Here is a 13,030-nt window from a genome sequence, read left to right on the forward strand (position 1 = left end):
CCCAGTGCCACAGGTACCTGGGCCCTGCAAGAGCAGCGGGTACCACACAGGGCAAAGAGGCCTTTGGGGCCACCGGGGCAGGGGGGTCGTGCCACAGCCTCCTCCCCGCCACCCTGCAGGGCGAGGTGCTGCGGGAGGGATGCGGCACTTGGGCAAGATGTTTATGGTGTGTGGGAGTGTGTTGTCTGGACAGGTGCCGGTATCCAGGCACGGGGCTGAGCCCACGATGCGGCGCGCCACGGGCCAGTGGGCACAAAGCCCTGGTGCCTGCTGTGGGTGCAGGCAGTCCTGGTGGTGCAGCCCAGGTGGAAGGGCATTCCCATTGGAATGGCGCTGCCAAACGCCTGGGCAGGGTGGTCCCCCGTGCCTGCTGCTTGGGCAGGGCCAAGCTGGTGGTCCAGAAGGGCAGAGAAACCTGGGCAGGGCCAAGCTGGTGGTCCAGAAGGGCAGAGGAACCTGGGCAGGGCCAAGCTGGTGGTCCAGAAGGGCAGAGGAACCTGGGCAGGGCCAAGCTGGTGGTCCAGAAGGGCAGAGGAACCTGGGCAGGGTCACCTGGGGCACCCAGAGAACCAAGAGAGGCGCTGGCTGGCACAATGCCCTGACTCGTGGGGCGATGTCTGAGCAGGGCCGGTGAGAGGGGCAGGGGCTGCATCCTCCCTGGTGGGGCGGTGGCTGCCACCAAACCCATCCCTGCTCCTGTGGCTCACGGAGAGGCAGCTGCGTCCCAGAAACCGGCACAAGCTTCTGACGGCTGCCCAGGCGTTGGCTGAGGTGGATTAAGGCTGAGGAGCCTTAATCCCTCGGCAAACAGAGATGAGTGTTCGGCGACACCAGAGGGCTCGGCGCCGGCACCACAGAACTTCCTGCTGCCGAGGCGCTGACCTGCTCATCCTCCAGCAGGGTGGGGGCCAGCAGAACCTCTCTGCAGCTTCCCTGAGGCCCTGTGACCCACCCTGGAAGTTCAGAGAGCCCCAGGGCTGCAGCGGCACCAGGCATGGATGGACACGGTGGCCAGTGACCGGACAGATGGGCCTGGCCGATGGGGGCATGGCCCCTTCTTCTGCAGGGACAGCCAGGAGAGGTCTCAGCTCCCTGTCAGGGCAGCACGGCTGGGCACACCGGACCCAGTGCACTGTTCTGGGCTGTTCTGGGCTGTTCTGGGCTGTTCTGGGCCATACTGGGCCGTGCCGAGCCCTGCCAGTGCAGGGCGGCTGTTGCTGCCCGCGGGATGGGAAGGGGCTGTGGTGTTAATTAGCCGTAATGAGCAGCTGCCATTTGGACAAATCCAACCAAAGCACGCGCGGCTTCATCAAAGCTCCTCAGCTGCCGACAAGGATGAGGAGCGAGCAGCCTGGACTCCTCTCCCCTGCCCGTGGGCAGCTGCGGCTCCCGGAGCCTGGGTGCCACCCCTGCAGTGCCAGCCCAGCTGTGGGGCCGTGCCGTGGGGAAGGGGAGTCCAGAGGAGCTGGACAGGTCACTCTGTGCTGGAGGAGTTGTCCTGCAGCAGAAACCCCACGCGGGTGGCTTGGTGGCCACCCAGGCCGGGTGTCACGGGGGCGCTGGCAGAGTGGCCGTGCCCGGCCGCTGGGGCCCGACAGGAGCGGCCGGAGCTTGGGCTGAGCCGGCAGAGCCAGGGAGGGGTCCCAGCAGCAGCCAGCACCAACTGCTGCCACTGGCCGGGCTCCCACACACAGGCACATCCCACCCAGTGCAGCCCCAGTGCCCTGCGCCGTGTCCGTCTGTCCCAGCTGCTGTCAGTCCAGCCTCACGGACAGCCCTGCGCCGTGTTCGTCTGTCAGTCCAGCCTCACGGACAGCCCTGTGCCGTGTCCGTCTGTCAGTCCAGCCTCACGGACAGCCCTGTGCCGTGTCCGTCTGTCCCAGCTGCTGTCAGTCCAGCCTCACGGACAGCCCTGTGCCGTGTCCGTCTGTCCCAGCTGCTGTCAGTCCAGCCTCACGGACAGCCCTGTGCCGTGTCCGTCTGTCCCAGCTGCTGTCAGTCCAGCCTCACGGACAGCCCTGTGCCGTGTCCGTCTGTCCCAGCTGCTGTCAGTCCAGCCTCACGGACAGCCCTGTGCCGTGTCCGTCTGTCAGTCCAGCCTCACAGACAGCCCTGTGCCGTGTCCGTCTGTCAGTCCAGCCTCACGGACAGCCCAAAGGCCCCGGCGGGGGGGGGGCTCAGTGTGCTGCTGGTGGCAGCGGTGGAGCAGCACGGGGAGGCCGGGCCGGCTGTCAGTAGCCACACTCGCCATCCTCCGGGGCGGATGCTGGGGAGGGGCCGGGGCAGAGCAGGAGCGGAGCCGTCACCGGGGCTGGGGTCAGACGCTGAGCTCAGCGCTGGGAGGTGCCCGCTGGGGCTCTGCTGCCCGGGACCCGTGCCCGCAGCCTCACGCACAGGTGAGCCCAGGTGCTCACGCACAGGTGAGCCCAGGTGCTCACACACAGGTGAGCTCAGGTGCTCACGCACAGGTGAGCTCAGGTGCTCACACACAGGTGAGCCCAGGTGCTCACGCACAGGTGAGCCCAGGTGCTCACACACAGGTGAGCTCAGGTGCTCACACACAGGTGAGCCCAGGTGCTCACACACAGGTGAGCTCAGGTGCTCACGCACAGGTGAGCCCAGGTGCTCACACACAGGTGAGCTCAGGTGCTCACGCACAGGTGAGCCCAGGTGCTCACGCACAGGTGAGCCTCAGGTGCTCACGCACAGGTGAGCTCAGGTGCTCACGCACAGGTGAGCCCAGGTGCTCACGCACAGGTGAGCTCAGGTGCTCACGCACAGGTGAGCCTCAGGTGCTCACACACAGGTGAGCCCAGGTGCTCACGCACAGGTGAGCCTCAGGTGCTCACGCACAGGTGAGCTCAGGTGCTCACACACAGGTGAGCCCAGGTGCTCACACACATTGGCCGTGCAAATGGCTCGGCACACTCAGCACGTGCTGGGCTGGTCCCAGAGCTGGACCAGAGCTGCCACCAGCGCCAGCCCACGCTGCACCGAGGCCTCCAGCCCTGCCAGCCTCGGCTGCCAGCGTGCCACTACCTCCAGCCCCGCCGGTGTCCCAGCCCTGGGCCTGGCTGCTGCTCTCCGTGGGGCAGGATGGGGGGCTCCAGGCTGTGGCTCTTGTCCCTTCCCCAGCCGCACCACACCGAGGTGCTGGGCAAAGGCTTGGCCCGGGACGTGGGTGCAAGGGGCAGGCAGGAGAGCCCGGTGCCTGCGGGTGGGAGATGGAGCAGCCTGGGACACGGCTGTGCTGAGGCAGGAAAGCCAGGACGGAGCGGCACAAGCTGGGCTGTGCTTCCCGGGGCTGGGAGAGCTGCCCTGGCACCGGTTCTCTTCACGCCCCAGAGGATAGGAGGTGTCTGGGGGGACCCGAGTGCTCTCCCCTTTGCCAGTCCCCAGCCCCGGGGCACGGCCCCACGGTGCACCCAGGCTCCGCTGGGTGGGAGGAAGCGAGGAGCTCCAGCTGAGTGGGATGCGTGGGATGGGACAAATGTCTGGCAGGCCATGTCCCCCTCCCAGGGTTCCCCCAGCCAGGGTGAGTGCTGGGGCAGTTGGGCAGCAGGGCAGCACCTGCCCCTGGCTCCCCATGGAGGGGTCAGCCAGCTCCAGGACAGCAGCTCCGACCCATGAGTGGGGCTGTGGGACTCGGGGCTGGCTCAGGGGCTCACGGCTGAGCACCCGGCCATGATGGTCCCACCCGGGGCTGCTGGTCCCACCTGGCCATGATGGTCCCACCTGGGGCTGCTGCTCCCACCTGGCCATGATGGTCTCACCTGGGGCTGCTGGTCCCACCTGGCCATGATGGTCTCACCTGGCCATGATGGTCCCACCCGGCCACGATGGTCCCAGCTGGGGCTGATGGTCTCCAGCCCCTCTCCCCACTGCTGCCACCCACTCCAGCTGTCACCCTGGCACTGCGATCCCTCAGACTCAGCACACGCTGCGGCCAGCAGCCACAGAGAGCCACGGGGGCTCTCCCAGGGCTCCCCTGCTCCCCACCTCATCTCCCTGAGGACGGTGAAGTTCCCGTGGGTGAGGTTCCCGTGTGCCCATTCCTGTGTCTGTCCATTGCATCGGTGCCAGCCCTGCAGGGGCTGCAGTGAAAACACAAAACACTTTGGTGTGGGCCCAGCCACGCCGTGCCTGTTGTCTTCTCCTCCCAAGCCAGCGCCGTTGCCTGGGGCTCAGGATGCGGCTGACACAAGCCGCGGTGCCGGTGGTGCCGGTGGTGCCAGGCACGTTGCCCCGGCTGGGAGTGGTGGGTGAGATTTCCAGAGGCACAGGAATGTGCAACGCAACTCCGGCGGTTCCAGCCGCGCCCGCAGCGCTGCGGGAACGTCCTGGGATGTGTTGGCAGATGTGGCACCGAGAGCCGGGGGCTCAGCCCGGCTCCTGGGGGGCTGCGGCAGTGCCCTGGGCAAGGGGTCCTGCTCTGTGCCAGGGCATTCGTGGGGCTCCTCCAGCAAAGGGATGTGCCCAGCACAGGCACAGTTCCAGTCCTGGACCCTTTGGCTCTGTGCTTATTCAGGAAAGAAATGAGTGGAGAGAAGGTTTTAGGGTGAAACAGTGCAAAAGCAGAACTGGAAGCCATGAGGACGTGGCCAGGTGACCGAGAGGGCCGGGACTGGGAGGGGACAGCCAGGCAGGGCCGGTGGGGGACCAAAGAGAACAGCCCCAGCCCTCGTGTGCGGGGTCTGGGACGCCCCCAGGGTGCCAGGCAAGGGTCGTGGTGCTGCAATGCCTGAGGAGTCTCCATGCTCAAGGTGCGCTCCGGCTCTTGCAGTGGGGACACGGTCAGTGCCTCCAACCCCCCGTCCCTTCCCTGTCAGGGCGGGCAGGTGATGGATGCACAGCTGCCAGGACCGTGCTGGACATCCCCGCTGCCCTCGGGCCGTGTCCAGAGAGCAGCCAGGGAGCGGGGCCTGGCCCGTCCCCCTGCTGCCACCGTGGGCGCCGGTGCTGGGCAGGGCAGCGATGGCACGGCAAGGAGGAGCTGCGGCGCCGTGCCCGCTGGCACCGCTGCAGCGCCCGGGGCTCGCCAGCCGCGGCTCCGGCGCCGGGCGGCTCTGCCGGTGGCACCGGCTGGGGCACACCCGGCTGTGCCCGGCCACCGCGAGCCACCGCGCTGGTGGCACCTGCTGTGGTGGGTGACACCCCTGCCCCGAGAGCGGTGAGGGGACGGACAGACGGACAGACTGTCTGTGTGCTTGTCCTGAGCACACAGACAGATGGACAGACTGACAGACTGCAGCCCCTCGTCCTGAGCACACAGACAGATGGACAGACGGACAGACTGCAGCCCCTCGTCCTGAGCACACACACAGACAGACAGACAGACAGACTGCAGCCCCTCGTCCTGAGCAGATGGACAGACTGACAGACTGCAGCCCTTGTCCTGAGCACACAGACAGACAGACAGACAGACAGACTGCAGCCCTTGTCCTGAGCACACAGACAGACGGACAGACTGCAGCCCCTCGTCCTGAGCACACAAACAGACGGACAGACTGCAGCCCTTGTCCTGAGCAGACAGACAGACAGACAGACTGCAGCCCCTTGTCCTGAGCACACAGACAGACGGACAGACTGCAGCCCTTGTCCTGAGCAGACAGACAGACAGACAGACTGCAGCCCCTTGTTCTGAGCAGATGGACAGACTGACAGACATCCTGAGGACACAGACAGACAGACAGACCGCAGCTCCCCTCGTCCTGAGCAGATGGACAGACTGACAGACTGCAGCCCTTGTCCTGAGCACACAGACAGACAGATAGACAGACAGACTGCAGCCCCTCATCCTGAGCAGATGGACAGACTGACAGACTGCAGCCCTTGTCCTGAGCAGACAGACAGACAGACAGACTGCAGCCCCTTGTCCTGAGCACACAGACAGACAGACTGCAGCCCTTGTCCTGAGCACACAGACAGACGGACAGACTGCAGCCCTTGTCCTGAGCAGACAGACAGACAGACTGCAGCCCCTTGTTCTGAGCAGATGGACAGACTGACAGACATCCTGAGGACACAGACAGACGGACAGACCGCAGCTCCCCATCCTGACATTGGGGTGAGCACACAAGTCAGAGTGCAGCCTCCTGCCCCGAGCAGACAGACAGACAGACAGACAGACCGATGGAGCCCTGCTTCGGCAGAGGGGCGGGCAGGCGGATGGGTGGAGCGGGGCCCCTCCCCGAGCAGACAGACGGACGGACAGACCGGGTGCTGATAGAAAAAGGAACCTCACTACAGTTTATTGTGGCGGCGGTGGGCCCGGGTTACATTCAGCTCTACTGCTGGCCGGTTAGCGGGGTGACACGAGCATGCGGCAGCAGGGCGGGGGTCCCGCCGCCCGCCGCTGGACGGAGCGCGGGCGCCAGGGACCCCCGCCCGTGGCAGGGGGCGGCCGGAGCCGGGGGCCCGTGCGCGCACACCGAAGGCCGAGGGGTGAGGGTTAGCACCAGAAACGGGGCTCGGTCCGGCCAGGGGTCCCGGTGCCCGGTTACCGAGCCCGGCCGGCTCCCGCCGGGGCACGGGAGGCGGCGTGGGGACCCCCGTCAGAGACGCCGGATGCCGGGGGTACCGCAGCCGCCCTGAGCTGACGGCACGGGAGGAGGGCAGGGTCCGGCGGGGGGTGCCCGGCTGGTCCCACAGCCCCGGGCACTCGGAGCGGGGCCCCGGGGCTCAGAACCCCCCGCGCTGGCCGCTGGAGCCGTGGGGCGGGAGAGCAGAGCCCGGGGAGGGGGCTCGCTGTGTGTCGGGAGATAGTTGCATATCCTCTGGAGCGGGCCCCGGCGGGATCGGAGACGGACAGACAGCTCAGCCCCGCTCGGGGGGCCGCAGCGCCGGGCCGGAGACCCGCGGGGGGCGCGGCCGCGGCTTCGCCGTCCTCCAGCCTGGCGGAGGAGGGTCCTGAGTGGGGCCGGCCGGGGGTGCTGGGCGCAGGGCGGGCGCGGGGGTCAGCGGCAGGGGCTGCAGCGCTCCGGAGAGGACCCTTCGGGCGGCTCTGCGAGGGCACGGGGGGCTGGAGCGGGGAGCTCTCCCGGCCCCAGCGCTCCGAGGGCCGGGGGCACATCCCGGCTCCCCTGCGCCCCCCAGCCCCACGGGGAGGGCAGGAAGCCCGCAGGGGCCCGGTGCTCACCTGGGGGGGCCACGGCCAGGCTCTCCTCAGCCGCACTGAACTGCAGCTCGGCTCCGTCGGGCAGTCCCGAGCCCCGGGAGCGCGGACACCGATCCCCCGAGCGCGTCCTCCGCAGCACCGACTGCGGAGGGAGAGACTCAGTGCCCGGGCACAGGGCTTGGGGGGGGTCGGGACTTCTAGGGGGCTTCGCGGCCCTTACCTTCCTGGCCAGGGGGCTGCTGGGGGCCGAGGCGCTGCTGTAGAGGCTGAGGCTGGAGTTGGAGCGGCTCGGGGACAGCACTTTGGAGGAGGCGGCCGACTGGTTCCCTGCACACCGGCTGGCGGCGGCTCCGAAGACGTCTGAGGACAGGTACTTCTCGTTGATCTTCAGGTTGGTCCTTCCCTTCACTGGGGACAGCGGAGGCGGTGAGGGGGCGAGCGATGGGGTCGCAGCAGTGCGAGACCCTGAGGAGCGAGGTAAGCCGTGCCCCCCAGTGACCCGCACGGCCCCGCAGTGTGGGACCCCCGCACCCACCTCTGCAGGGGTCGTTCTTCACCAGGAACTCGTCCAGGGCGATCCAGCCCCCACCCACCCGCACCATGAGGGTGCTGCGCAGGATCCGCACCATCCGCAGCTGCTGGGACTCCCCGAACTGCAGGGGAAGGGACGCTGGGGCTTGGGCCGGGCATCGGGAAGCGCTGCCAGAGCAGGCGGCAGCACCCGGACCTGCCCCTCCCTGCGGCCCCCCCAGCCCTGCCCTGCCCTCCCACACGGGCCAGGGCTCCCGAGGGCACGGGGATGCGTCCCCTCCCTGCCCCGGCCCACGGGCCCCGCACGGGGCAGGCTGTGCGCGGCTGTCGGAGCGGGCCGGAGCCCCGGGCTGGCGCTTACCCGGTACCTGTTGGCGCTGATCTGCTCCACCTGGAAGCGCTTGGCGCAGTTGCACTGGGCCACCTGCCTGTTCACCTGCGGGGGACGCTCAGCTCAGCCCCAGGCGGGACCCCCACCCTCCCAGCCGCCCCCCGCCGCTGCCCAGCCCCGCACCTCGTCCTGGATCTGGTCGGCGTCGGCGGAGCGGCGCAGCGGGTCGCGGTTGGGGTGCAGGGCACTGACGAACTCGTAGTAGTCGATGAAGCCGTCGCCGTTCATGTCGAAGATGGTGGCCACGGCATTCATCTCCAGGACGTTGGTGGGGAACTCTGTGGGGGGACGGGGACCCTCAGCCCCCCAGTGCCAGCCCCCTCAGCCTCCTCCAGCCCCCCCCGGCACCCACTGGAGGCAAGGACGCTCTCGATGAATTCCCGCTGGCTGATGCGCCCGTCCTGGTCCCTGTCGATGCCGCGGAAAACGTCCAGGACGCGGGACTTCATCTGGCTGATCCACTGCATGTAGCGCTTCCTCCAGACCCCGAAGTCAAAGTGCGCGAACTCCTCCAGCTCGGGGGGGCACACACGGGGATTAACACAACCGCGGGACCCCCATGGCCCCCTCAGCTCGGGGGGCAAACACGGGGATTAACACAACACCGGGACCCCTCAGCTCGGGGGGCAAACACGGGGATTAACACAACACCGGGACCCCCATCCTCCCCTCAGCTCGGGGGGCACACACAGGGATTAACACAACACCGGGACCCCCATCCTCCCCTCAGCTCGGGGGGGCACACACGGGGATTAACACAACCGCGGGACCCCCATCCTCCCCTCAGTTTGGGGGGGCACACACGGGGATTAACACAACACCGGGACCCCCATTCTCCCCTCAGCTCCGGGGGGCACACACAGGGATTAACACAACACCGGGACCCCCATGCCCCCCTCAGCTCGGGGGGGTACACGGGGATTAACACAACACCGGGACCCCCATCCTCCCCTCAGCTCGGGGGGCACACACGGATTAACACAACACCGGGACCCCTCAGCTCGGGGGGCACACACACGGATTAACACAACACCGGGACCCCCATGGCCCCCTCAGCTCGGGGGGCACACACACGGATTAACACAACACCGGGACCCCCCATGCCCCCCTCAGCTCCGGGGGGCACACACAGGGATTAACACAACACCGGGACCCCTCAGCTCGGGGGGCACACACACGGATTAACACAACACCGGGACCCCCATGGCCCCCTCAGCTCGGGGGGCACACACACGGATTAACACAACACCGGGACCCCCCATGCCCCCCTCAGCTCCGGGGGGCACACACAGGGATTAACACAACACCGGGACCCCTCAGCTCGGGGGGCACACACACGGATTAACACAACACCGGGACCCCCATGGCCCCCTCAGCTCGGGGGGCACACAAGGATTAACACAACACCGGGACCCCCCATGCCCCCCCTCAGCCCGGCTGACCACGCTGTGCCCACTGCCGCTCCCAGCCCTGGCAATGGTGGGGGGTCTCTGCCCAGGACCCCCGAGCCTGGGATGTCGAGGTGCACCCATGGGGTGTGCTGGGACCCCCAGCTGCAGGGACAGGGGCTGGGACTGCTGACCCCATTCTGCATCTGACCTGGGGGTCCCATGGGCAGGAGAGGAAGTACTCAGGACCCCCGGGGCAGTGGGACCCCCGGGGCAGTGGGACCCCCGGGGCAGTGGGACCCCCGGGCTGCCCGTACCTCCCGCAGGCGCTGCAGGGCCGTCTCCAGCCGGTACTGCCGGTCCAGGGCCAGCAGCCAGAGCTGCTGCCAGCGGTGCAGGAGCTGGGCCATCAGGGGGGTCTGGGGCTCCAGCCCCCCGAGCGGCACCGCCGCCGCGCCCTGCGCCTTCCCGCTGCTGCGGCGACCTGCGGAGAGCGGGGTGAGGGGGCGGCCGGGGCCCGGGGGGTGCCGGGGGCGGTGATGGGGGGTCCTTACGTGTGGCCAGTCGGCGGCTGGCCGGGGGGCCCAGATCCACCTCCAGCTTCCGCTTGCAGCTCTTGGTGACCTTCTCCACGTCAGGCTGCTTGCGGTTCAGCTCCTCCATGAACACCTGCCCATGAACGCGAGGCGCTGAGCGCTCGCCGGCACAGCCCCCCCGTGCTCCGCAGACCCCCCCTCAGTGCCCCCCTCCCTGGGCCCTCCCGAGCCAGCAGTGCGACCAGGCTCCTCCAGGGCAGCCGGGACAGGGCTGGGGGAGCTGCCCCCCACGTGTTGAGGGTCCCCAGGTCTGTGCTGTGTGGACGTGCTGGGCTCGGACCGCACGATGCAAAATCGAGCAGCACCACCAGGAGCCCAGCCCAGCGCTCCCCAAAGCCCTCGCTCGGGCCAGGGCTGGGTGCGTGAGGATCCCCAGGCAGAGCCGGGTTTGGGCTCCCTCACCGCGTGCTGGGCACTGAGCTCCTCCAGCTGCTCCACCTCCTCCGGCAGCGGCTCCTGGTCCCGCAGCCCCAGCGCCTCCTCGGCCGCCGTGATCCAGTCCAGCAGCTGCGCCGTCTCCTCCCGCTCGGCCGCCAGCGCTGCCGCCTGCGCCCGCAGCCGCTCGCCCTGCTGCTGCGCCCAGCCCAGCACCTGCGGGGCAGCCGGGGCCGCTGCGGCTCGGGGCAACACGCGCGCCCCGCTGCCCACCCCGAGGTCTCCCGGCTGGGGCAGGTGCCACGGGGAACAGCACCGGGAGAACAGCACCGGGAGAACAGCACCGGGAGAACAGCACCCGGGGAACATCACCGGGAGAACAGCACCCGGGGAACAGCACCGGGAGAACAGCACCCGGAGAACATCACCCGGGGAACATCACCGGGAGAACATCACCGGGAGAACAGCACCGGGAGAACATCACCCGGAGAACATCACCGGGAGAACATCACCGGGAGAACATCACCGGGAGAACATCACCCGGGGAACAGCACCCGGAGAACAGCACCGGGAGAACATCACCCGGAGAACAGCACCGGGAGAACAGCACCCGGGGAACAGCACCGGGAGAACAGCACCCGGGGAACAGCACCGGGAGAACAGCACCCGGAGAACATCACCCGGGGAACATCACCGGGAGAACATCACCGGGAGAACATCACCGGGAGAACATCACCCGGGGAACAGCACCCGGAGAACAGCACCGGGAGAACATCACCCGGAGAACAGCACCGGGAGAACATCACCGGGAGAACAGCACCGGGAGAACAGCACCCGGAGAACAGCACCGGGAGAACAGCACCCGGAGAACATCACCCGGGGAACATCACCGGGAGCCGCGGCCACTCCGGCCACGGGACAGGCTCACGGACCCCCGGCAGCAGCCCTGGCGACTGTGGGGAGCCCCCAGCCCACCAGGACCGCGGGGCAGGGACACGGGGAGCCCCCAGCCCACCAGGACTGTGGGGCAGGGATGTGGGGAGCCCCCAGCCCACCAGGACTGTGGGGCAGGGATGTGGGGAGCCCCCAGCCCACCAGGGACGTGGGGAGCCCCCAGCCCACCAGGACCACAGGGCAGGGACGTGGGGGGCCCCCAGCCCACCAGGACTGTGGGGCAGGGACGTGGGGAGCCCCCAGCCCACCAGGGACGTGGGGAGCCCCCAGCCCACCAGGACCACAGGGCAGGGACGTGGGGGGCCCCCAGCCCACCAGGACTGTGGGGCAGGGACGTGGGGAGCCCCCAGCCCACCAGGGACGTGGGGAGCCCCCAGCCCACCAGGACCACAGGGCAGGGACGTGGGGGGCCCCCAGCCCACCAGGACTGTGGGGCAGGGACGTGGGGAGCCCCCAGCCCACCAGGGACGTGGGGCAGGGATGTGGGGAACGCCCAGCCCACCAGGGACGTGGGGAGCCCCCAGCCCACCAGGACTGTGGGGCAGGGACGTGGGGAGCCCCCAGCCCACCAGGACTGTGGGGCAGGGACGTGGGGCAGGACCAGGCTCCTCCAGGGCAGCTGGGACAGGGCTGGGGGTGCTGCCCCCCACGTGCTGAGGGTCCCCAGGTCTGTGTTGAGCGGACATGGCAGCTGCTCTCCCGTTTTGGGGTGTGTGGCACCCAGGGCAGATCTAGAGCAGATCCTGCAGGTCTCTGCTCAATGAGGGCTTTGTGTGGGATCGGCTGAACTTGCCAGACCAGTCCCAGGAGTGCCAGGAGCCTCTTACCTGCAAATCCACAACCCAGGGCGGCTCTGGGCCACTGTGGGAGCATGGTCTGGGTGTGAGGGTCTCTAGGACCCTGCTGAGGTTTCCTTGCCTCAGCTGCGTGGTGGCTGCCATGGCACAGGAGCCACCACTGTCCAAGGGGGCTGCGGAGGCCCCAGGTGACCCCAAGAGGCCACAGGATGGGGGAGCAAGGAGTGACACTGGCAAGGCCAAGACCCTCTGGGGCTGAGCACCCCCAGATCCCTGCAATGCACTGGCCGGGGGGCTGCAGCAGGCAGTCCCTGGTGGGGGGAGATGTGTGGGGCGGTGGGAGATGTGTGGGGTGGTGGGACAGGTTTGGGGCGGTGGGACAGCTTTGGGGCCCTGCTTTCCCCTGGTGTGGGTGCCACTCTGCTCCCCCGGGCAGGGATGGGAACAGGGCACCTGTCTCACCTCCTGGAAGCGGCTCTTGGCGACCGTGACCCAGGATTTGATGGTGATGACGGAGTCGGGATGGCAGGTGGTGAGGATCTCCTCCCCCAGCGAGGTGATGCACTCCAGCTCCAGCTGCTGGCACTGCAGGGACTGCATCAGCTCCTGGGGGGACATGGACCACGGTACTGTCAGGTCTCAGCCCTCCAGACCCCCCCGCAGCACAGGGGTCGCTGGATTGGGGTGGGGGTGCCACCTCAGGGCATTTGGAGCCCCAAACCCCGTGTTCTTGGTGTGGTGGGACTCAACATCCCCCATCTCTCAGTGGTGGCACCCAACATCCCGTGCCCTTCTGTGGGGATCCCACAGCCCAGCAGGGGCTGCCTGGGGCCGGCTGACCCCAGTGATGGAGGTCCTGGGCAAAGCTGGAGCCGATCTGA

General features: G+C 68.4%; 1 protein-coding gene across 3 annotated transcripts in view; it reads right to left on the reverse strand.

Moving 5' to 3' along the window:
- Nucleotides 1-6,869: 6,869 nt before the first annotated feature.
- PLEC (plectin) overlaps nt 6,870-13,030 on the reverse strand; it is a 127,049-nt gene continuing 120,888 nt past the window's right edge. For all 3 annotated transcript variants that reach the window (XM_086875582.1, XM_086875588.1, XM_086875583.1), the window contains 11 exons: nt 12,612-12,755; nt 10,426-10,614; nt 9,982-10,096; nt 9,745-9,911; nt 8,392-8,554; nt 8,163-8,317; nt 8,010-8,084; nt 7,653-7,770; nt 7,338-7,525; nt 7,139-7,259; nt 6,870-7,003 (listed from right to left, as the gene is read on the reverse strand). In XM_086875582.1, the coding sequence (XP_086731708.1) occupies nt 6,957-7,003; nt 7,139-7,259; nt 7,338-7,525; nt 7,653-7,770; nt 8,010-8,084; nt 8,163-8,317; nt 8,392-8,554; nt 9,745-9,911; nt 9,982-10,096; nt 10,426-10,614; nt 12,612-12,755 (1,482 nt within the window). In that variant the 3' untranslated portion in view covers nt 6,870-6,956. The remainder of the gene's footprint in view (nt 7,004-7,138; nt 7,260-7,337; nt 7,526-7,652; nt 7,771-8,009; nt 8,085-8,162; nt 8,318-8,391; nt 8,555-9,744; nt 9,912-9,981; nt 10,097-10,425; nt 10,615-12,611; nt 12,756-13,030) is intronic.

The sequence above is a fragment of the Cyanistes caeruleus genome, chromosome 1 (assembly GCF_971803275.1).
Source record: "Cyanistes caeruleus chromosome 1, bCyaCae1.hap1.1, whole genome shotgun sequence".
Classification (NCBI taxonomy): Eukaryota; Metazoa; Chordata; class Aves; order Passeriformes; family Paridae; genus Cyanistes; species Cyanistes caeruleus.